At 44.1% G+C, this 25,897-nt stretch overlaps 1 protein-coding gene across 1 annotated transcript in view; it reads right to left on the minus strand.

Moving 5' to 3' along the window:
• LOC149366790 (receptor-type tyrosine-protein phosphatase kappa-like) overlaps positions 1-25,897 on the minus strand; it is a 141,017-nt gene that overhangs the window by 71,331 nt on the left and 43,789 nt on the right. The window contains exons 11-18 of the mRNA XM_089552409.1: positions 22,956-23,108; positions 21,280-21,413; positions 19,353-19,536; positions 19,222-19,292; positions 16,123-16,348; positions 11,275-11,583; positions 5,520-5,816; positions 3,180-3,430 (exon numbers count right to left, since the gene is read on the minus strand). Of these exons, the coding sequence (XP_089408535.1) occupies positions 3,180-3,430; positions 5,520-5,816; positions 11,275-11,583; positions 16,123-16,348; positions 19,222-19,292; positions 19,353-19,536; positions 21,280-21,413; positions 22,956-23,108 (1,625 nt within the window). The remainder of the gene's footprint in view (positions 1-3,179; positions 3,431-5,519; positions 5,817-11,274; positions 11,584-16,122; positions 16,349-19,221; positions 19,293-19,352; positions 19,537-21,279; positions 21,414-22,955; positions 23,109-25,897) is intronic.

Here is a 25,897-nt window from a genome sequence, read left to right on the forward strand (position 1 = left end):
GTCTGGGCACTTGGGAGTGACACGCACACTCCACCGCACACAACAACGATTTTACTGGCCTAACATGCGCTCAACCATCCAGCACTATGTAGCCAGCTGTGTGCAATGCCAGTGCTTTAAGCTGCCGACTTCAAGTCCACCTGGCAAACTGCGGCCACTCACACCTCCAACAGCCCCGTTTGAGCAAGTTGGCATTGACCTCCTTGGACCTTTCCCACGGTCCTCGAAAGGAAATCGCTGGATTCTTATATGCGTAGACCACTTAACCCGTTATTGTGAGACAGCCGCGATACCAGCTGCTACTGCGTCTGAAGTATCTAACTTCTTACTTCGTTTCGTCATTCTTCGGCACGGCCCTCCTGCAGTTCTCATTAGCGACCGTGGACGCCAATTTACAGCGGACGTTGTTGAAGAACTTCTCCGCCTCAGCAGCTGCAGTTTTCGCCACTCCACGCCATATCATCCCCAAACGAACGGTGTGGTAGAACGCACTAATCGGACGCTCACCACCATGCTTGCTATGTACGTCGCTGCAGATCATAAGGACTGGGATGGCGTCCTCCCGTTCATTACTCAAGCATACAACACAGCGCAACATGAGACAACTGGCTACAGCCCCTTTTACCTGCTCTATGCTCGCTCGCCTCGCTGTGGCCTTGACACCATTCTACCATTTTAGAGCGCAGCTCTTTGGCGTCCGTTCCTGGGTTTCGCGTCGGCGTCGGCGTCGGCGTCGGCCTCGTAACCAGCTCCGCCCCCAATGTCATGCTTTTCAATTGGTCGAAATGCTCGTGACGTCACAGTGCGCGAATTTCAAATGGGGCCAATTGTACTTTGGCTAGTAACCATGCAACCAATCAAAGGGATCGTATAGTGATGCTGCAACTAAGTTGCACTGAGTTTAGTTAATTGCTTAATTAATCAATTAGCCTAATTAATATAGAGGAGAATGAAGAGGTCAGAAAGAAAAGAAAAGAAAGACGCGCGCCGCAGCGACAACAGCGTCCGCGGAAGGAGACGCTGCTGAAAAAAAACATAAGTACGAAGCCGCGTTCCCTCCACCACCACGCACTTCCCCACTCAGTATGACGTTGCTCGTTTCATATACGTTGTGTCGAACATCGTAGACAGTTCCAACAATTGACAGGTTAATGACAGAACACAATGGATAGAAATGCAATAATGTAAATATGAAATAGCCTAATTAACCTTTCTAGTTAGACAGCATAAATCTATAAAACCGAGAACGAAATTGGTCGAGTTGGGGAATCGAACCAGGGCCTCCGGAGTGCGATACGAGCACGCTAGCCACTCCGTAATGCCAGCTGAATGGTTTGGAATGAACAAAGGCGCGTCTAGCTAATACGGCGTCTTCGTTCACTCCCATCTTCCCCCTTCCCCTTACGGCGAGGTGCAGGTGTCCACCCAGATATGCGAGAGAGATACATTTCCTTTCCTCAAAAAATAAATTTACCGTCCAGCAAGGCGTACAGCCGAATTGGCGATGGCGTTCTGTGGACTCCCTGGCAGCGTTGCAAGACGCTGTCGCGTTCCACTCTTACAGGCGAAGCTTAACATGTTAACCACACATCAGTAACACACGCAGACAGCCAATGGACGCGTCATTCGCTGGCAGCACTTGATTCATCATTCACAACCACATTCTTAACGTACGCTCCCTTGCCGCACATGCCAAGGACGTACACCACGATCACATTCTGCGCCATTCCTCTGTACTTTGCTTTGCTGAAACCTGGATGGATCCCGAAGAGCCTCTCGAAATCATAGATTTCCTATACTGCTGTGGTGCTCGCAGAGACCACAACACAGCGGCGGGAGTCGCTATCTACTTGCGCACAGGTCTCTCTGCAATACCAGTCGAAATGTTTGGCACGTCACATGAACTTGGCGAACTGTGCGCCGCAAAGTTGCCCAACGGCTTGCTGGTAGTAGCTGCCTACTTCGCCCCTACCGCACTCACGAAAGACGTCGTGCACTTCCTGCAACGCGCATTAACCGTCCATCGATCCACACCGATGTTAGTAGTGGGGGACTTTAATGTTGACATAAAGACAAACAGCAATTTCCTAACACTTATGCGGGAGAACATCCCGTTCCTCTCGCTCGTAACGCGTCCCACGGCTGTGACAACCTCGCGAGGCACTTGTATAGATCTCATCTTTGAGAATCAAGCATTGGTGTACCAAGTCGAACATATATCAGTCTATTTCTCCGACCACAAAGCTTCCTTCATGACTGTCAAGAACTGTTAGTGGAATCTTTGTTAAAGGAATACGTGTGAAAAATAAAAAAAAACTCTGTGATAGCGCATACATGTGTTGCTCGATTTCTTTGCCTCAATCTATCGAAAAGGTGAAACAGCTTTTTGCTGCGCTCAAATTTCGCATTAGGAAGTAACGTAATCGTCGGTAATTTTTTCATCCACGACGAACCTTCTCTTGCGACCACACTCTGCAGAGCTGAAGAAGCTCGCCAGCTTGCCCGCGTTCGAATTTTATCTTCGCAAGAGCGTTCCAAGAACCGCTACGACGTCCAACACCAAGAAGTTTCTTATGTTCCTGGTGACATTGTGTGGTTGTGGACCCCTCTACGCAAGCGTGGTCTGTGTCAGAAACTGCTATCCCACTACACTGGACCGTTTGTTGTGTTGGAGTGCATTAGTGACGTTAATTACGTTATATCACGACTAACTGCTAGTGGTCGACGGTCACGCCAGTCTCAGGTGGTGCATGTAGCCCGCCTCAAGCGATTCCATTCCAGACGGTCTATTTAACTCGCCCGACGGGCTTCGTCTGCGAGGAGGGGAATGTCACGTGCTTCCACAGAACCTCGACGGAAGAAGCAGAAGATGAAGGACTGACCAGCAGAGAGAAAGGAAGAGAAAGAGTTGAAGGACGCTGGTAGGCTTCCTGCTTCCATCGTGCTCCGACCGATCCCCTCTGTGAATAACCCCCCGTGCGTGCTAAGCACGTAACAATATTAATATAATATCAAAGCGATATGCTATCTAGTGCGCAATCACCGCTGATTTATTTTCACTGACAGCCCGCTATGGAAAGAAAATCCGCGGCGTTACGCATTCGTAATTGCTGAAAGAGAACAAAAACATGACACTGCTTCCTCGTAAATAACCAAAAAATCTATTGAATATATCATACCGCAAAGTGGTAAACCTCGTTGGGATGTAAGTTGATCACCGTGTAGCAATGCCTTGGTGTATAGTCTTTTCCGCGTGTGCAGTTCTGGGGCATGATATCAATTTCGATAACGTTGCCGCTGTCATTACTTTTCCAGTACTGAAGCTGGTAGCTCTTCAGGACACCATACGGAGGGTACGGGGCGTCCCAGGAGAGAGAGACGCTCTCTAGCGACAGTTGGTCGGCCCGCAAATCAGCTGGCGGAGGCGGCGCTATTGGAGGTAAGAAAAATGTACAAAAGCCATTCTGAGCATTTAAAACACTTCAAAGGGCTCTCGGGATCCATGTACTTACATTGTAATTGAGCAGTTATTTTCACCGCACAAAATAACAGTGGTTACCTATTGAATATGAGTTTTTAAAAGGTTAACACGTGATAAAAGGTCAAAACGTGACAGTTTAACACATGAAATTATAGAGGCATTTCATATTCACGATAACAGTGGCGGATGCATCAGCGATCCCTCTATCACTCTCAATGACAGAGTTCTTTTATTTATCCGGAAAAGGCATCTAACTGTCTCACGCGCATGTGCCACGGCAAGGATGTGTGTGTCTTGTCACCGTCATGTACGATCAGTAGTTTTGGTTGTCTTCCTTTAGTTTTGGTGTTTTCCTGGATAGGAAAGCATCTAAAGAGCGCTTCCTTCGAATAAAAATCAGTTGCGAGTCAGCGCTTGTGTTGTGTCTTTCTTTCTTCATTTGTCTCTCTTGCCCGCGCTGTTTTCACTGTGAATTAATACCAACTCGCCCAAATTGAAGCATTCATTATCTTTAAAAGACTAAATTTGTGAAAGATGAACACAAAAAGGGCTGTCAATTGCATTCAAAGAGTGTACTCAAACTGGCGGTTTGCTGCAGCTATGTATTCGCGAGATTTGTTTTCCAGCCTAAAGAAAACAAATGTTAGGATATTTATGTAAGAAACGATGTGACAGTTGAGTAGAATACCCAGTAGCGTTAAATGAAATAAAGAGGTTATAGAAGGCACCAGTTTTCAAACACATAAATGCGGACATTAGGCCAGAAAGGCACTGCATAAAAAAGGATCGCCTTTTCTTGCACATGCTTCAAGGTAAGCTATTCAAAATATCCCATCAATGACACTATGCCTCGAATAGTATCGCAAAATTCAATTCTGATTGCCGAGCTGTAGACTATCAAACATTTACTGCGTGTAGGACAGTGAGCGCCTGAAGGCACGAGAAAGTAGGTATTTCTAAGTTACAAAGCTGTTTTTACTGGCAGTACCCTATTTCCAAAATATAATAATGACACACTATTAGGTTTCATGTTAATTTTGTAAGTTGCTTTGAGCGCTATAGACAGCCAGTTCTCAGCATCCTTAGCTAATAGACACAAACTTTGGGCTCGAAAACCCCTCCAGAAGGGCAATACTTCGCTTATTAATTAATACCCCAGAGGTTTCATTTGCTGACCGAATTTTCTCGATCTTAGCTAGTTGAAAAATAAAGGTGGTCGTTCTTTTTTTTTTCTTTACAGAAGGCGTCGCAAGGCAGCGACGGTGCGTTTTGCCGCCTTACCATCCGCGATCTTTTGAGTTTTATGTATTTCAGCATCCGCTCCTACACAAAAGCGCCATTCTGCTCTTTCGAATGTGTTCCGCTAATACAATAACACTGGGGTGAAAAATGAACGCAAGGTTGATAACTGATAGGAAAATGTATATGCGACATTTCCTTCCTTCCGATCAGCGCCGGAGAGGAGAAGACGCAGTAATTAAGATCGTCTTTACTTTTGCGGCTTAACAAGGGCTGATATTGGAAAGTCTTGAGCTACTCTGCAGTACTCTGCAGTTGAAATATTTGCTTCACGGAAGAAGCACGAAACTCTGAATCATGCAGGAAGCATAGAACCCCGTAACGAGATTCATTGCTTTAGTACAATGGCAGTGTGAGAGGGAAGCTCCCACTATGAACTTGAAAGCTATAACGATAGCTTTTAAAGAGCGCATCACAACAGTACCCCACACTTCCTTTCTTTCGCAGAACATGATTAAAGGTTGGAGGTCCACTCAAACAATCTGACGCTAGATTGTTGCCCTACTGATTGCAGCTGCCAGCATAGAAAAAGAAGTATTTTTATAGTTAATTCATGTGGCAGAACATATATAGTCCTTTCTTAAAGAACCTTGAAAGGTGACTGGACAGTAGTCACCCCCAAATCAAGATATTGCACTTTCCAACGTAAAAATTATGGCTTCAGCATCACTGTTGGCTGATTGGTGCGCCACTTAGTCTTGTTAAATGAACAGAGCACCAAGTTAAAGGAGTGGCTTACGGGCTGGGTTTGTTGTGAAGTTGAGGGCGGAAAAATTGGCAGAACGTCCCGCTTCGTTTTGGGCGAACACTTTCACGTGATAACGGGTGTAAGGAACCAAGTCATTATAGTTCACAAACACTCCTTTCACAGTCCTGTTGCGCAGCTCTGTTTCCCAGGATTCGCCGCTCTTCAGCTCCACGTAGTAGGCAGTGATCGGTCCATTCGCACTTTGGCAAGGCACCTCGGACCACGTGATGGTGGTAGAAGTGCCATTGGAATCAAAACGAGTCAACTGCATCGGTGCTCCGTCAGGTACTGCAAGGGGCGTTCCACATTGATATATTCAGCATTCAAGACGCACTGCTCAAAAGTAAGCTAATCAAGAAAAATGAAAGCTTCCTCTGAAAAATATCAATTAGAGAAGGATTGATGTGAACTAGCAAAGTTGACACAGCTTTTACACAACAGCGTGTACAGCTCGTTCCATCGAAAAGCCACCGGCGTCGTGGCAGTTTTGAGCACCACGCATCGGAAAAAATCGTATCATGCCAAACAATTGCCGCAGAATAATCCGAATGGTATCACACAATTAAACGTTTTGTGCAGGATAAACTTTCTGTTAACTTAGAGCCTAGCTTGCCGCAGCGATTCGAACTGGCGACCTATAGTCAGCAACTGTACATCACGCACAGTTTGAGTCTCCACCAAGACATGTGAGACTGTCACTGCGGCATCTCCTTTCCTCAAAAAACCAATTTTCGATTTGTCCAAGGGGCAATGGCCTTCCATGGACTCCCTGACAGGACTGCAAGAGGCTGTCACATTCCACTCCTAAAGGCGAAGCTTAAGCTTCCTCTAAGTTTTTGTTCTTCACCTGCAAATTGAATATTATACAGTTCTACTTTAGAATATTTTGTTTCTCCTCAATATTCCCCTCCCTAAGAAAGTGAAATAAAAGTATTTGACGAATACAGCCGATTCTTTGTTATTCTAAATAGCAAATGCGTGGCAACCTGCGCAACACAGTATTGCGCTTAATAAACTGCTAAGATAAAAATAAAAGAAGAAATCGCTGCAATCGCTTCCTTGTGTGTCGTTAGAAATGCACATACCTTGAGCACTTGGAGCGCCTAAGCTCCACCATTAGTCCAGAGAAAACCCTGTGGGTGTAAATTCTACCCCAAAATACGAAAGAACAAACTAGCAGCACAGACATGTTGCGAAGCAATGGCGCCATTTTTTTGTGCCATAATTATGACTCCTGTGACAATTATCTCAAATGCAATGATGGCAACAAGTGTCTGTTAGATATGAAGTAGCTAGCGAGGTGACAAGCATTAGCAGGAAGTATTTACGCGTGCCAGATGAAGGAAACAAAGATATTTGCGCGTGCTGTCGGGCTAGTTGGTATTGCATAATGCAAAGAAATTAGCGTAAAAGTAGAGACAAATGACACAGGAGGAGACACATATGAAGATTAACAGGCGCTTGAGAAATGACTAGGACGTTTGCCCACGTGAATTTCAACGAGTAATATGACAATGTAGGAAGGGTGGGTAACATTTTTGGCAAGTCGAGGAGCCGTATAAATGCGCCCTTTTGGTAAGTCAGCTGAAGGAGTGATACTGTAATGGTCAAATAAGATATACTGTTGAGACCAAAGTTAGCTTCCACGCTTTATCAGCTTAAGGTCCTTATATTTTGATATTTTAAGTAACCCTTCGAGGGTGCTGCTTTCTCTATGAATATGGTCGTATATCGCCAGCTGAATATAGTTACCGATTTCACGGATGCAGGTTTCGAAATGCACATGTAAGGAGAGATGTAGAATCCATATATGCGCTAAATATTGACTTTAGAAAACTGGTTTCGTTTTTCGTTCGAGGCATTAACTTACTAAATGCCCCTCATATGTTATAGTGCAGTTCTCATTAAAAGATTGAAGGAAAAGAAATTATATTGTGACCAAAAAGAGAGTTTAGGTGCAGTCGTTGATTTCCCTTCCGGTCGCGATCGCGAAAATATTTTTCACTCAGGCAGCCCTGTTTCAGGATACTAGGAAGGTAATCTAAAAGAAATATTTTAAGAATTTTTTAGTTGCACTCAACGGAAGGATGTGCAGGATATTGCGTCGCTGACGCAACTGTGCATAATTCATGATCTTATTAACAGGGAGGCACCAATGACTCGGCGTAATTAGGAATTCATAACGGTGCTAAGCACCGATCGTATCACATGCATTATTTCAACCATTTTACGCAGTGCAAGCCCTTCCTAGAAGTTCTGAACAAGCGCATTTTTGAAAGGGGAGATGTATATGAACGTGATTTTTTGAGCACAGCAAGATTGCACAACAATAATTCATATATTCTCAGATCTCTTCTCGAGGCGACAACGCGCTTCTGCTATTTATTCTCAAAAACATACCTCATTGGTTTCAGTAGCAGGCTTAATTACTCGGTCAAAACAACATTAAAACCAAGAATTTTCTGCGCATTAAAACGTTTCACTAATGCCATGAGAATGTTAATGCCGATATCTTACAATATTTCACAGTAGCCTCACACCGAAAATGGTATCGTAGAAAACTAAACTTGATAGCGCACTCCATTAGTAATTTTCTGCTTATCTATGGCTTTCAGTGCAGTTATGCATTTAAGTGGGCTTATGCTAATACAGTTTTTCTGTCTTTCTTAGTGTTCTTTTAGGTGAATATTTGGAATACTTCTCGAATACAAGATAATTATATCAAAAAATAAATACAGGGATTTGATGTTGTGTTGATGTTCAGTGACAATGACATGGAAATTGAAGAATTCGAAATACACGCGGAGGAGACCTGATCGCTATTGTCAAGGAAGGCTTTATCAGCTTTATAAAGAGGCATATACGGCTTTATCTAAGATTTTACACTATTTTTAAAAATAGCCTTTTTGAATTAGAAGAGCGGCTTTCGGCATAGCATTGTCGGCATTGTAGTACGTCAGAATACATCTAAGATGTGCTAACAGCAGCGAGGTTAACTAATGAGTAATATTTAATTTTTAACTATAATTGGTATGCTGCTTAGTTGGTGCGCGTAGCCCACCGCAAATATTATTCATATTAGTTTTTGGAATTTCGAAAACGTGGTTTACCTCAAAGATGTGGCCCAACAAAAATCTGGCTACATCGCGCTTAAATACATGCTTTTTCGAGAAGCTTGCAGGGCGAGCAAACTCTGCAGTCTACGTACCGCGCCGAAATAGCCACAATTTGTTGGGCCACAGCGCCGAGGGTGACCACATTTTCGAAATTCTAAAAACTGAAGTGGATATAAATTGCTGTAGGCCACACGCCTTTTAATATTTAAAGAGCCTAACAATAATAGTTAAAAAGTTGCCTATTGAATATTAGTTAACCAACTTTCTAGATAACACGTCTTAGCTGTATTAGGATGCACTACGCTTACAATGCTATGCCAAAAAAGAGCGCTCACCTAACTCAAGTGTGTAATGTCGAACCCTGTATAGCAAAACTGGCGCCGAACACAAGGACGTGGTTCATATTTAGAATTACCGGTTTGCGTTGCGGTAATGCCGCAATGTTTCCGATGTGAGACAAGCCGGTCATTGGCACTGTGGTCGCGTGGGTTTAAATCCCACTTCGAACGTAAAGAAAATTCATCTGTGGCAAAAAACAGGACATCTTCTCATTTGACTTCTTTTGAAAGCACGGGTTGTCACGTAACAGCGTTCCCGATCACTGCAGTTCATCCTGTTGAATTGAGCTTCATTCTTCCTTCCGTTCTTAATCGCCCCGGCGGATGTGCACACGGATTCTGTCCAGTGTTCTTGCTTGCTTCGCTCGGCATCCGCTGCAAGGCGCTTCGGTTTTGATGTTTTAGAACACGTAGTTGCAAAAAGATATCTGACCAAGAAGATGACACTTGTGCTGTCTGTGGTAAATCAGTCGAAACAATTGAACATCTGATATTCGAAAGTGATGGCATCTATCCAGATGTCGGTGCAGGCCGTCACTCTTCATGATGCCCTACCATTTAGAGATAACGATGGTCAATTGAATGAATCTGCGGTAGAACCCGATAAACACTGAAACTCACTTGGACGTCCAGTGGACGTTTAGGACATCTATAGGACGTCCAAGAGAATACTAGTGCCTATTGGGAAGTTAGCAAAAATCGATTGGAAGATTGTGGCTCAGAAGCAGAGAGGTGGCATTAAGTTAGAAGTGCTAGATGAAAAATGTCATCATCATCATTATCTACCTGATTACGCCCACTACAGGGCAAAGGCCTCTCCCATGTCTCTCCAGTTAACCTTGTCCTTTGCCAGTTGCAGCTACCGTATCCCCGCAAACTTCTTAATCTCATCCGCCCACATAACTTTCTGCCGCCCCCTGCTACGCTTGCCTTCTCGTGGAATCCATCTCTTGGAATCTCTTGGAATCTTCGATGAAAAATGTATTTTTGGAAATGACGAATTCATGGGCCCATTTTTAATAGCAATAAATAAATATGAAGAAAAAACTAAGCCCGGCGGCAACTGCCAACGCTCCTTTTGAAAGGTGAGGCTTCATTCTTCTATCCCTCCATCCAATATCAGAGGCGCGTACTCTGTTGGGCAGACTACAGAACAATTATTGTTATAAAATTCCCCTGCAGCGATTTTGCTTAAATTTATACCTGGCCATGATAAAGATGAAGTGCAACAATGAGTAAAAAAAGGAAGGAGAGCGCTTTGAGTGAATAGTTTGCAGAATGTCTTTTTTAACGCGTACTGCATAATTAATTGCTTTGATAGATGCAGCTGTTATTGCTGCCAGCTATTGCTGTGGTGGTTGGCATCTCACGGCATTAAAAGCATTAACGAATATATCCTGCATATCAGTGAACATGACTAAGTATAAGTGCGCACCTTGCGTATATTATCTTTCAAGATTTTACGGCTCAAGAAGCCAATATTTTGCTCTTTACTTTCTTGATAACTGTTAGCGAATTTCATTATTGAATGTAAGCTGGCTCTAGAACGGCTGTGGAGATAACGTTCGCTTCAAATCAGTGGGTTTCTTTGCAAATTGAATTGACTGGCATTAAATATATTGCTGTAATGTGTAATGACAGTTCCAGCTACTTTCGCCTAACATAAATCTATCAACCCACTTTAACGCAATACTTAAAAAGTTGGTCTGAGTACACATAAGAATAATTATGTTTGAACAACAAGCTCGTAGTGCACCACAGGCAGAAAACCGAGTGGAGAACTTCACCAAACAACAGAAAACATAAAAAGCAGGTCCGGCATAAAACCACAGCTCACAAACAGATTGCACTCTATTTCAACATTTCTGGCCTTTGTGAATGGCTAGAGGGATGGTACCTCAGCTATCGCTGCACTTCCGACAATCACGAAGTGAAAATACGGCCCCATGCCTCGGTGGAGGCCACGATAAAGGCAGGAAGTGGAAAAATCCACAAGCAGCAGAGATAATTGTTCCAATGCAGTAAACGTATTGGAAAAGGCCGATCCTGCAAAGGGCCACAGTGAAGCCATCCATTTGCAATACCGGGCTGATTAACTGTGCTGCTTGGTTAAATTCAGGTTGCTTTCCGAATTCAGGTTGTTTTTTGCCGACCACGCCAGCGTGTCTAGTTTGAGTGAGATATTAAGAATTCAGGAGGATGTTTTGCGTCCTTTAGGGCTACTGTGACGAGAAAATCCGGCGAAATTTGAATATAGATTGACGTTTGGGATCGTACTGGTCGAGCACTCACCTGCCTGAAGTGTGTCGAAAGTCACCTCTGTAGCCTTCCCTGGCTTGACTGTCACGGCAGCGACAGAGAAGCTGTACGTTGTGTAGGGATGCAGGCCCATCAGGTTGGCGCTGAGCTGCGGTGGTTTAACGATGACTTCGGTCTCTTGGCGGTCTTGCAGAGCGCAACGAGGAACCCGAAGTCTCAGGGGTTTGTACAAAACGCGGTAGTGGCGAATGACACCCTTGGCGAATTCCGGAGGACCCCAGGTGAACTCGACGTCATGAGACCCAATCCTCTTCAGTTTCACGTGCAGGGGTCGGGTAGGAGCTACAGAAATAAAAGGAATAAGTACAAGCCACCTTACGCAACTACCTGAGCGTTCGTTTTAATACAATTGCTCGTGCTTACCACTTCCGCCGTTATTTTCAAATTAGGTCGTGTACGCCATGGTAGTCCTGGTGCATAAAATATTTATAGGACAAATCTGCATAGACACTAAAATTGACATCTCTATATCACTTTCAAAGCCCTGAAAACAATTGCTGCATAAGTAAATGTTATGTTAAAAGGAAAACAAAATTGTAAACTGTATCACTTTTCTGTCTCAGCAAGTTGATATACTGAAAACTTTAAGGCGGCCCTTGTTTAAAGCGCGTGGGTTGTTAATTTCCGAAAACTCCCCATTGTTCAAAGAAAGTGGGTTGTTATTTCAAAAATAACTACCCCGTTTGAAACATGTGCATTAATTAAAAGTAAGCGGCTGGCTCAATGTACTTGCACACTCTGATCCCTGAATACCATGGCACGGCTTAACCACGGCTCTAAGTCAATGGGCAAGATGAAAAGTATAGATTCTCGTCAGGGCTTCCTCTGAGAACCCTCCGTCAATCCTTTTTTTTTGTATCATGCCATCGCTTTATTTCAGCTGGCCTCCTTCGAGTGACAGCTCACACGACTGGTGATGTTACACGACGCCCTCAACACAAAGCTATATCAGCTGCACTGAAACGACTTCAGTCTTGCCAAGCAGGGAAAGGAAGACAAGAGCCACTGCTCGGTACAGTTAAATACACTTAACCAGAACAAAGCCTGGTGAGTTGAGCGTCTGTTGAAGGTGAAGTCAGTGGATGGCTACCACCGCCGGCGCTCTTCTGCCTACGGTATTGGTATTGTACTGATAACACGTTTTCACAACCCAGCCGAATCCAAACACTGTAGATAGAATGCAAATCGAAAACTAATCGACAAGTAATAGCATCTGATCGAGTACAAATAGAATACTTATATCAATTTTAGCAAAACGAGAGTATTCGGGTGAAAAAGCGAGCAGCTAAGGGTGCCGCTGCGATTCCGCGCTTAAATCATCATCAGCATCAGCCTGGCTATGCCGACCGCAGGACAAAGGCCTCTCCCACATATCTCCAATCAGCCCGGTCCTGTGCAAGCTGTGGCCGCCCTATACCTCCAAACTTCATCTCATCTGCCAACCTAACTTTCTGCCGCCTCTTGCAACGCTTTCCTTCTTTTGGAATCCAGTCTGTTACCCTTGCGTAAATTGTTTGAGGGAGAACAGCATGAAATCCTGTCACAACATCAACTTGGCAAGCTCGGGGTACTCAACCCAGCATCAGTGAGAGGCTCAGATTTGCAGTGCAAAAGTGAAAAACCTTTCATTCTGCTTTGTAATCAATTATCTTTAAATAACTCCGCTCTTATTGTGTCACTTAATGAACACAGCATATGAAAATAAAATAAACCCTATGCTTCTTGATATCAGTGCTTACCTGCACACACACACACACACACACACACACACACACACACACACACACACACACACACACACACACGCGCGCACGCACGCACACACACACACACACACACACACACAAACACACACATATATATATATATATATATATATATATATATATATATATATATATATATATATATATATATATATATATATATATATATATATATATATATATATATATATACACACACCTGCCCACCAAATTGTGTTTACTATCCACTGTTCACTGAGCAGTTCAGTGTATGACTGGTCAAGAGGTTGCTCGGGACAAGCAACCTGTGCAACTGAAGCCACGCCGAAGGCAGCACCTGCTATCATGGGGCACTAGCACATCCCTTAACTAACGGTTTCACAACTGCACCAGCAGTGGTATGAGGACTCTGAGGGACCTATTAATGCGAAGTAGAGAATGATCAATTCTGCATATATAAGCCTTAAATCATTATCGCTATCCCAATAGCTTCATAGAGGCCTGTGTACTGTGAGATATCAGTGCACGTTAAACCCCATAAACCAAACCAAACCAACAACTCCCATAGGCGAACAGTGGATGCCATCTTCGGAACCGAAATGACAGCCGAAGTGCTCGGGCACATAAACCGCATTTGTCCTAATTACGTAAACAGGCGTCATATTTTTATTCTAATACCAGAAGATGGACTCCTGCCTGAGGCAAGCAGATTGCTTTCAAAAGCTGGAAGCTGTTATCAACGTGCAGCCTTCCTCAGCATCAAATATGAGTCAAAAGCGAAAAGTTGTTCTCTGCAACGAACAAAAGGCATCCTCGCTATTTCTTCCTTATATTCCCTGGTTTACTAGAGCAAGACGCGACGTTTTCCGCAACAATTTCATGTTCATGGGCTTACCGAGGACAACATGAGTGGCATTCAGTATTCTGCTGATATGCGTTTCCTTTGCTGTGGACAAAGCACTTTTGTACCGGGAGCGACTGCTAAATTCATCATTATGTGAATGATTATGCCCGTTTCAGGGCAAAGGCCTCTTCCATATCTCTCCAATTAACCCTGTCCTTTGGCACCTCTGGCCATCGTATCTCCGCAAACTTTTTAATGCCATCCGCCCACCTAACTTTCTGCCGCCCCCTGGTAAGTTTGCCTTCTCTTGGAATCCACTCCGTTACTCTTAAGGACCAGCGGTTATCTTGCATTGGAATTAAATGCACTGTCCAGGCCATTTCTTTCCCTTTATTTCGATTAAGATATCATTAACACGCGTTTGTTCCCTCACCCACTCCGCCCGCTTCCTGTCTCTTAACGTTACATCTATAAACTTTCTTTCCATAGCTCACTGCGTTGTCCTTAACTTAAGCTGAACCCTCTTTTTTAGCCTACACGTTTCTGCCCCATAGGTGAGTACGTGTAAGATACAAGTGTTCTATCCTTTTCTCTTGAGGGATATTGGCAAATTGCCATTCATGATCTGAGAGAACCTGCCATATGCGCTCCACCTCATTCTTATTCTTCTAGTTTTTTCCCTCTTATTATCCGGATCAGAGGCCACTACCTACCCTAAATTCAAAGCGATCCAAAGTTTGCTCGTGACCGAAAGGCGGCCGTGCACCCGCTTTTACCGCTGCCTGTACCGGTTTCATGATCAGCTTGGCCATGTGAAACCCGCGCGACGTCACATACTAAAGAACCCCAGATGCACCGCCTAACGTTCACACCACGCGAACACGCCTCAGAAACAGAACCGTGAACTGCACAAGACACCTGCGAAGCATGAAGACCCGTGTGCTAGAATGAGGGCGGAGAACCGGTCACCTGCAACGACCTGGGAGAATCTGTCGAGGCGCAGTAGTCGATGCGAACCCCGCTTTAGGACATTCTTCATCGTGCCGAGTATTTGAATTACTGCGATGTTGGGTGTGACAATGTGAACTTCTTGCCACACCAAAGCCGAAGACTTCCCAGAGAAAAGCTCCATGTGGATGCCGTACAGGTGGGCCAAGTTTTCAGCATTTATAATGCCGTCCGTCCTAGCATATATTTTCAAACATGTTCGTCTAATAATGCATATGGCCACGTATTTAGATTCACTGATCACTCATTTATTGTATTCCAGTAGGTAAGTAGATGTGGGGCTCCTGTGTATCTATACACGAAGAAGCCAACAGTCATTGAAAGGAAGAAAAGAAAAAGGGAATGTATTCATATTTTATAGAGTGTATATCAGGCTAATCAATTCGTTTTGTAATAAACAAATAGACCCCGAAATGATTTGGACAGACATATTCTAGGGCAACAAATCCGTAAATCTGTAGAGGTGGTCATTGTGGGTATTAGAGTCGAATTGTAAAGCTCTGCGGAGACCCTTAGTTTAGAAATACTTTTTAAAAATCAACGCGTGCAGCAGCTCGCAACCGATTAGGGCGACACACACCATCGCACGTCCACTACCCCGATTACATTATTGGGAAGAAGAGCCAGCCTTCAAGCCCACCCCGTCTGCCCAATGACGTCAACGGGGCAGGGGACGCGCGGTGAGGTGTGTCGCCCTAATCGGCTGTGAGCTACTGTGAGCAGCGATTAAAAAAACGCATTTCTAAACTATACGTTCCACGCAGAGCTTTCCGTTTCGACTCCAATACCTACAAAGACCACCTCTACGGATCTGTTGAACTAGAATACGTCTATCAAAATCATTTCAGGGTCCCTTTAAAGAGAGATAGGGAAATTATCTTCAGTGCAATCGATCATATTTCTAATTGCCTACCTTAACAAACCGCGCAGGAAATAAAAATTTCATTATTCTGTGCTATCTTATTGTCGAGGAGAACTGGATTCTAGTTCTTAAGATTTGTTTCTGTTGTGTACCTTCTTATTTATTATTACTTTTGGCTTGCGATTGTGATTGCCATTGCTACGTCCCCATTTCCCCCTTGTAATGTCGTCTTACAGTGTGGATGCAGCGTAATAATCCGAACAATAGAAATGATTGAGGTAGCCAGACTAGTATTTAAGCCCAATTCGAGAACTTGAAAAGCTGCCGAGGTTTTTTACAAGCAGTATAAAACAGACTCCCACCGTTCTCAGCTGATACCGCAGTCATGCTCCTGGTCCACGCGCTGTACTTGTTGTCAGGCGTCCTCATTCGCAACCGTATGTTCAGTTTGGTGTACGGCACCACCGGAACGCTGTACATGTCATCGGCCATTGGTCCGGGCTCAGTAAGGTTGAATTCCTTCGGTACGCCATCCACTTCCAACACTACGTTCACACTCCAGCAGTTCCAGAATTCCCTCCCTGGGTTCTGAAAGAAAGCGATTATAGGCTTCAATGCTTATACATACCCCTCTTTTCAGTAGTGCTGGGATGGGGCCAAAAATCAGGACAGATGAAGCCGACAGGAAACGACAACCCATTAAGACAATCTCCGACTGGAAGAAAAAAAGTGATCACCATTGGCAAAACGCGCACAAAAGAAATATTACCTTAGCATCGTAATGAAAAGATCAGGATCCAGTATCGGTCATAACCGCTGGAAATAAATGATTTGGTATATGGACGTTTAGCGTCCCAATGCGACTGAGGCAATGACGGACGCCTTAGTGAAAGGCTCCGGAAATTTCGACCACCTGGGGTTCTTGAACGTGCACTGACATCGCAGAGTACACGAGCCTCTAAAATTTCGCATCAAAATTCGACTGCCGCGGCAGGGATTGAACCCACGTCCTTCTGGTCAGCACCCGAGCGCCATAACCTCCAAGCCACCACGGCGGCTGGAAATTAATGGTTCAGTTCAGTAAGTTGTCATGAAATTCATGTACTTAAAGCATAGCTTTGAGATTGGTGTATACCATTATTATGAATTAATATGGGTAAGAAGAGTGTTTCCCCAGTAATGTGCACTTCATCCGCTGTTAACAATACAAAAAATTCATGAAAATTATGTCATATGAATGGGGCAAAAATACCCCAAACGTTAATTCATAGGCACTGAAATGCAGAGAGCCTTGTTTTATTCACGGGATCACTTTTACAAACAGATGATTGAAGGTAGTCCTCGCAAGGCATAAACAGCTTCGTCCTGGGTTCATGCCAGCAAGATCCGGTTTCCACGTTGCTCCTGTATTTTCCAGAGCGTATTGAAAAGTTCCTCAACGTCCACCGAGGCTGCCTACTAGAACAACAGACAAGGGCAGGAGTGTGCAGGTGTGTGCATATGTCAACCGATACAGGAAGTATTTTCTCAGCGATTTAAATCGGCATATACGACGAAAACCTATTTCCATACCTAATTGGACGGTTTTGTCGTTAGCAAACAAACGTGGGTGCAGACAATGATACTGACCAGAAAACTCTCCCTGTCTTTCAGATTGGCAGCCGACCGCCATAACCACTAAGCCACCGCGGAGGTTCTCAAAGGCGAAGTGTTCTGGAACTAAATCGCAGTGTTGCCAGAACAAAATTTTAGACAAAATCATGTACACTAAATCCACTTACGGGTTACAGATAACAGACTATATTAAGGCAACTACCAAATTTTGATTGATTGTGTGGTGGTATAGTCTGTGTATCACTGGTCGCAAGCAAATGGCGAAGAGCTATATCAACGCAGCATCATTGTTTGGCGTCAGGTTAAAAAAAAGAAAAGAATGATGGGAAAGCAGACGCACGGGTTGGCGCGAGTTTTGACGGAATAGCCCTCTTGGAAAATTCAAATATTAGACCATCCCTAGAATCCCAAACGCAGCAAGTCCCTCTGCATTATCGAACGAGCACCAAATCCAAACGTAATGTCAGGAAATGTTCACCGACGAGCAAAACATTTATCTTTGCCATGTTTCATTCTAAACTTCTTTCCTTCCGATTGCTCAGCAAGAGTAGGGCTGCTCCCATGGAAGTTGATAGAAGACGAATAAGAGAAAAGTTAATTGGTTCCCTATTTCACCAAGAGAAGCTTTACATAGATGCAAACTGAAGGGAGAGTGTGGCTTTGAGAGTGTAGAAGCCCTAATTCGGAAGCATAGCGGACCAGCGCTATGAGGTATTAGGAAGCGAGGAATGCTCCGCTCAGTGCCCGCACGAAAAATATAATCGACTGAAGGCAGCACCATGTAAAGCTCCAAAATAAGCGCGGAATGACAAACGTAATGTGCAGCCATTAGCAAAACAAGGATTGGTCAAAACTCCCCAAGCCACCAAAGCAGCCAGGGAGACCATGGGTGTTGCCTAGCTCGAAGAAGGGAAGCGCGTGAAGGCAGCAGCATGTCATGGAGCCAAAGGACCCTGTCAATATCCAAGTGCGGCTGCTACTGCATATGAGCCATCCCTGAATGTCCTGCTCTCTTTCTGAAATGCACTTAATGCTTTCACCTACTTGAGGCAATCAGAGAGACTACATTTTTTCTTCAGAACACTACACGGGAATAAGGCGACGAGGAGAATAAAAAAAAACGTTGATTGAGAATGTAAATACTAAGTGGGTTGAGTAAGGGAGTTCATAGATCGAGATCAAAATCAGTCACCTCTCAACCAAAAATTTATGCCTGAGTGAACTGCTGCTATAATTGGGTCGCCTCCCAGAGCATGTAATAAGGGGGAATGTTTCAACTCTGCTACTTCTGCGCACCTTTTGCAGGCACGTTATTTGAAGAAAGTTATCATTTTTCATTAGTACCAGCCGCTCATTCACAAGCCGAAATCTTGATTCAACCACCTTTTGATAAATTTCAACTCGATATTTAACCAATGCTATTACACCTGACTGAGCATTCCATCTCTGTCTGTATTTCATTCTGTTTGGATGTGCACGGAACCTAAGCCTATCCTCCGACGTGGGCGGGCCATTTCAGAAAAGCAAAACAACCTTTACGATTTCATTGACCGGCGATTGGGGATACTCTGTATAGCATTTCGAAATGGAAGCGCTAACTTTCACAGACCGTCCCGCAACAGATAGACAACGAAAAAAACTAGCACTCGTTCTGTTTGCCAGCTCTCTTCTCCAGGTCGTTCTGTCGAAGTTAGCAGTTCTATTGCAAAAATTTTATGAAATGCGGGCTCAGTGTTAATCACACACCTGTCGTGCAGAAGGGGCCCCAGGTCGCATTGATACTCCATTAGCGACATTAAAAGAAATACATATCTGAGCAGGTATGCTTGCGCGATGTGGTCACTTACCGTCCACCTGACCACGATTGCAGTTGTGGAGCTGTCGTCGATCTTCACATTTTGAGGAGGCAAGGCCGGTGCTGAAAACAAAAGCCTCATTAATAAATGATGGCAGTTCAGCAATTCACACTTTAGCTTACCCCCGCAGGCAGTTTGGAAGTGAGTAGTGTTGGCATCGTGTTCTCTATGGCGTCCATCCTTGTCAATAACCAAGACGCGAACCTCGTATTTTGTACCGCTTCGTAGGGGCTTGAGGACAACGCGGATGGGTGCCTTGGAAGTTGTAGCAGAAACCGTTTTGCTGTTCCACGTTTCATTTCCGACCTATTTTGCCAAGAATTCATTTTAAGCAATAAAGAGCAAGTTTTATCGGGAATATGTGACATAGACCTTTTTTCTGGGAATCAACTTCGTTCACGAAGGCACACTCACGCAGTTTTGTTCCGCTACCTTCCGTTAAGAAACGTCCTATGCAGACGTTTCCTGTGCATAGAGAACCCGCGGAACTAAAAAACTGGTAAACGAGACGGCAGATCAATGGCCTCCGAAATAAGGTTCTCTTTTTGTCCTGCTTGTCCACTGTAGTCGCCCGGCAAAGGCAGCTAACTAGTATGGAAACCCAACTCATTCCTTTCGCACTGATCTCGAAAACGGTACAGACTAGTACACCTTGGTCACCACTGTTGCAAATAGTCGAGACTCTTCAATGGTAGCCCTGGCACCTTCTCGGACAGGAAGTGCTAGCGAAGCTGAGAACTGTGCAATGTGAGAGCCTGCACTGACCAATATGTACGCTACAATCAACGATACATTTTCCCCAAGGATTTCCCTTCTGCGTGGGATTTTGTCACACAGCTTGTTTCTCAGGAGACACAGCTTTTCGAAGGTGGTGAGGTTGATGCTTTTAATTTTCCATCAGCAGCCACTAGCGAATCACTGCAGGGGCGAGTGTTGTCTCTTGTTAAGGTAACGGTAACCCCTACCATGTGGCCCACGGTGCGAGCATCATCAAGAGCATGGCACCGTCTGCGCGCTCCGCGCATAGCTGGCGCACATTATCCATCCCCCTGAGTAGCCCAGGGTAGATAAATGGCAAAGTTCTGGCGTCTCCACTGGTTGGCCTACCGTACCACTGCGCAGTTTATGTGGAGTTAGACCCTGCGCAACCAGATGTTCCTCGTGGGCGAAAGTATGCCGCAGCCACCACACATGCCGCTCAAGCAGAAACACCCCAAGTAGCACAGGTAATCGGTCCAATATTGTAAATGGCTGGTTTCACTCTGTTCCTTTGTAGGACTGGCCTTTCTGAATACACTTCTATTATTGGACCGATTAGCTGTGGTGGTGGGTCCACGGCGGCCCCGGTACCACCTCTCAGTACGAGCAGCTGAGGCAGAATCCAAGCGGCGACGGCGCACGGAAAATCAGTCGTTGAGTGCTGCGAAGATTATAGCTCTGCTGCTTAAACGCGACATCGGTAAACCCTAATCGCAGAGACATTTCTTTCTCTGCTCGTTTGAGTCGTGTCCCCAGAGGGACGAAAATGTTCACCTGCTTTTTCTTGTAAACCTGAGGTTTCGGTTAGCAGGGCGTACCGTGAACCAAAGTTGAGTTTTCCAGCCAACTTGATAGCGGCGATCGACACTGCTACTGCATAGCACACAGAGCTCTATTTGTGTTTTACATAACGTTCTCTCTGCTTTACTTTTATTGCTGAATGAGTATACACTTTTCGAGTAGAAAATTGAATGCCTTATCTTAAAGCATCAAAGTGTTAATAGTAGCATAAAAATGTTTTATGATAAAAAAAACGCCGAGATCATTTTGTGGTTTTCCTGGGTGCCGCTTATCCTTTTCATTTAAAAGACGTGAACACTAGACATTCTTAACAGGGTAAAAAGTTTGTAGATTTATATATCAATTGTCGTAAATGATTCCTTAGTATGTGAGCAATCAGAAGGGAGAGCAAACAAATCCCTTCTTAAATGGATGTCAATCGGTTTGGTGAATGTGCAACTTCGGCATTTTATTCGTGTGCGGAAAAACGCAGAGCACTCAAGAGCTTACCTTGTACTCGACGCGGTATTCTTTGGGGCTCCCACTGCCTATATCGACAGCAGAGTTCCAGTGGTTGAACACTATCGAGGCATCTTTGTCGGTTATGTTCTCCACCAAAGGCCCATTCTTGAACAAAGGGTAACCTGAAAAGCCGTTGGCATGTTCTGCATCTGTTGCAACCTGGGAGTTGGCAGATTTATTGGGACTTGGGAGTCGGTAGAGAACATTAGGGACATAGTTCTAAGTTATATTCTGCACTGTGTAATTCATTTCTTCCTAATTTACACGGGAGTACTTTATGACACCTGTATCTTGCAAAACCTTTACGTCCAGTTATACAACTACGCGTCGGCTGCCAAGATTATAGCTATAACACAGTCTGTTACCACTGTCGTAATACAACTCAAATCTTACTGCTTTCAAGAGAGAGTTCTCGAATGAATATACCGACTGCGAGCTTAGAATGTAAAAAAAAACACATTTACAGCTTCTCTTCAAATGTGTTGTCAGCACAAGCTATAAATATTCCATGTGGTTATATAAATATGCACCCAGCGTGATCATGAATTTGTCTCTGATTATAGTAAAACTTCAATACTTTTAGAGAGAACAGAGGTACGCGCCTTTAAAAAAATTTATTCTTAGTGATACACAATCACTTCTGCTCGCAGAGTACTATCTTCTTCATGAAGTTCATGCGCGCCGATGTCTGCTTTTTAAGTACTTGTCGTTATAAGACGAGAAATGAAAACACTGAATTTCGATATCTTAATGCGGAGATCAATGTTTTCTTTTTTCATCAATGTTTTCTAGGAATCAGACAGATGCTTTCCTATATTCAGTTACCCACGCTGTAGTTCCACTGTCAGCACTTGGAAGCTATAAGCTCCAAAGAGCCATCGCAGCAAAGAATATAACTTTTCTATAGATTCAATTGCAGCCCCCTTGATACCTTCTTGACGTTGCTAAGGGTGAGCTAGTTTTCAACGTGATCTCGTGCAGAAACTTTTTTCTCAAAATATTTCCTTTTCGTGCCGAAGTGGTGTTTGGTCAAGAGTTCCTAATCTTTGTAGAAAAGGAGAGAAGGGGGGTTGCCTTTAAGCGCGAATCAAACTGAGAATAAAGAATCTTAACATGCATTTCTTGCTGCGCGTGGGTAGGACGTAGGCTGATAAAGTGGAGACAGTCTGTTTTTTTCCCATTCGAGGCGTTTCAAGATCAGCGGGAACACTTTTTCTTTGCCATGTTCGATTCTGACACGCACACAAACATCGACAGGCACATTAAACAATGCATTCCATTCAAGAAGGAAAGATTTAGGCGGCAAGATGGAAATTGCTGAATTTTCAACTTCAGCGTTCTTCGTCGAACTCTGTATGCTTGCTGACTTATTCACAGTGTTGCTTACCCAAGTTTGGTTTTTGAATCTCTAAAGACTTGTTCACCTTACCAGGTTTTTTTTTTTCACGAGATTGTTTCTTGACCAACAGTAAACTTATGCGCAAACGTGAGTCCTGGAGAAATTTCCGGCCCTTTGGAAACTGAAAGGCGATGAGAAATGCTGCAATATTTCAACCTCCAGAAACTTGTGCATGCTACATGAACAGAGCTGTCCATGTCCGAAGCAAACCTGGTTATCTGGGAACCTTGGAAAACGAACGGCGAGTGTAAACAGTTAGCCTTACTTGTATCGCAGAACGGAGAGTTTTTCCACCCTTGACGACATTCTCCCTTATCCTTGGCACAGGTTCCCGTGTGAATGTTGCAGAACTCCTCAGTCTTGCAGAAGCACACACGACTCTGCTTGCAGTCCGCACCGTAGTCGTGGGCTGGGCACGCTGCGGCAAGAATGATTGCGGGAAGGACCGTTAACCCTTTCAGTGCCAGGTTTTTTACTCACATCTGCACACCCCCTGCCGGGTTTTTTTGCATGTTAGTTTCCTGGAAATTTTTTGCTAGTAACGTACTAAAATGCTCTGCAGCACATGTAGATATGTTTATTCAGGATAATCTTATAGATATTAGTTGTAATGAATCAAATCTTCCAGCACCAATCTGGCCTGTCGAATTTCCTCCTTTTACGCGGATTTTTCGGTGGCAGGGGGACTTCATCGCTGTCATCACTCGACAAGGCACTTAGGTCGGCTCCTTCCTCGTTCTCATTATCATTCGACTCCGAATTCACAAGCAATTTTGAATTTCTTCGTCCGTCAAAGCGCGGACGGGTGTGGCACATAGCCTCATGGCTGCTGTGCGCAGACCAAAACGAAGTGATCGGACGTGAAAATATGCGCGCCATCTGTTGTTTAAAATTTATCCTACAAAATCTATGAATTTACGGAGTCTCTCCATAGATGGCGCTACATGTTTGCTTAGCTTTTTTTTGCACAAGTATTATCGGGAGCGGCAGGGGGTGAGTTAAAAAGCCAAAACGAGTTAACTCGGGACGGGCAGGGGGTGTGCATATGTGGTAGCCCGAGTTATCTCGGGAGTGGCAGATTAAGGGTTAAGTGAAGGCACAATATGCATTTAGACGTAAAAGAAACAGCAATGAGCACATGTAGCCGTGTTTTTTTAGCCTTCGTATAGATGAGATATTACTAGAAAGGAGGGCGCAAGGTTAATTGAATGAAACAAATATCTGGAAGTTTAGAAAGGCCACCAGTCTCCGATAATAAGACAACCGCAAGCCAAACACAATGAAAGTAGAAACTTCAAGCAAATATTATCCGAATTTCAACTGCGACTTCAAGCTTCGACTTATGCAAATATTTTCCCAGTGACAATTTTGGTTTCATTTGATTTTATTGCGTATGATGTTCCAGAGCAATTCAGGGTACTAGGGAGGTTATCAAGGGCTCTAGGCAATTTTGAACACCTGAAATTCTTTAACACGTTCTGACATCGCACAGTATACCGGCGCCTCTAGCAATTTGTCACCGTCTAAATGCGACCGCCGCAGCCGGGATCGCACCTGTGTCTTTCGGGCCAGCAGTTAAGCATAAACGTAACCACTGAGACATCACGGCTGGAGCACAGAAAACTGAGTGGCTAGTTAATGCCCCACGCAAACAATAAAAGTAGCTTTACAACAGTAGATACTTGCAAAACAAAACTAGGGCTAGCTTGAACCTCCTCCTCCCCCCCCGCACCACTTGAAGGACCCGAATTTACTCTACGCAAAAAAGATGAAACAAGGAAACATGAGACGTCATGAGAAATTGGTAGTTTCCATATTTTATTAGAAAGCCACACGCACTCATAGTCACATTTTGAATATTCCATTCTTGAAGCACTGTTTTGCACTTAGCTTATGTTCCGCGAAACATATACCGGACGTTTCACATAAAACTTAACAAAATTTTTAAAAATAGGCTTGTTCAGTTAGAATAGCGCTTTTTTCGGTACAGCGTTTTCAGCTGCGTACTACATCAGTATACAGGTAAGAAGTGCTAAGTAGCACTGCCGGTTAACTAAAATTGAATGGTTAACTTTTTAACTATTACTGTTAGGCTCCTTAACTATTGAGAGGCTGTACCCCATCATAATTAACATCCATATCTCTTTTCAAAATTTCAAAAATGCTCTTACCCTCGGCACTGTGTCCAAACAAATTCTGGCTATTTCGAGGAGTTGCCTGAACTGGAGAAGTTGCTTTGCCTGTAAGCTTTTCGGAAGCCCACATATTTTGGCGCGTTGTAGCCAAAATTTGTTTAGCCACAGCACCGCGGGTAAACATTTTTTCCAAATTCAAAAAAACTGATATGGACGTATGATATGGACATGGCACTTGCAGCAATACAGGATGTAGTACGTTCGCTGCTATAGCCATGGGAGGCGTCGGTGAACATGCTGAAGGTTAGGTTTCACGCTTGAAAAATGCGCCCTAAAGAGGAAGACCGGACAGCCGTGTCCGTAACTGAGCTCCTGGAGCACCGTACGTGAAAATCAGTGGTCGTGGAATGTATCTCATCGGTGTTTTTTGCTTCTGCTTTCTAATCAATTGTCTTTTAGAACAAAGTAATCCAACTCTTATTTTCCATTCATCAACTCCACGGGTTAGAAAAACAAACACATCCCTCTATGCTTTCCTTGGGTTCGATGAATGTTTTCTTTATTTATGACTATTTTGACGGTTTAGGTGTCTGCTGTCTGTCAGTATTTTATGCCAGAAGGAACGCTGCCGGCACCAGCACTACAGTGAGCGTAGTGGCAGTTTTAATTTTGCGGTCTACCCGTCTGAAGACGTCTTAAAAACGACTGAAAAGGAAGTTAAGAGTACATTGTATAGTGAAAACCTCAGAGAAAAACAAGCACAATACATTAAGTTTATTATAAGAAAACCAACTTGTGCAGAGCGCTCTGTGCTGTTAGGAAACCTACCATTTCCACAGGTTACCTGACACACCTGCCAGTACAGCAAAGTTTGAATAGAGCAAGTCGCCGCACTCGATACTCTCCACACTTTTGCTGATAGCTGCAACACGAAAATCTACTGAAACCACCAATTATCTACTCATTTTCAAAATTATAGGGCAGAATAAGAGCAAGATAATAACTTTATAATCGTCTGTAGCGGGTGACTGCAGTTTTTTGAATATCATTTTAGTCGTGCTCTTTAGTTATG

The sequence above is a fragment of the Amblyomma mixtum genome, chromosome 1, assembly GCF_055824585.1.
Source record: "Amblyomma mixtum isolate Tamu chromosome 1, ASM5582458v1, whole genome shotgun sequence".
In the NCBI taxonomy this organism is placed as follows: domain Eukaryota; kingdom Metazoa; phylum Arthropoda; class Arachnida; order Ixodida; family Ixodidae; genus Amblyomma; species Amblyomma mixtum.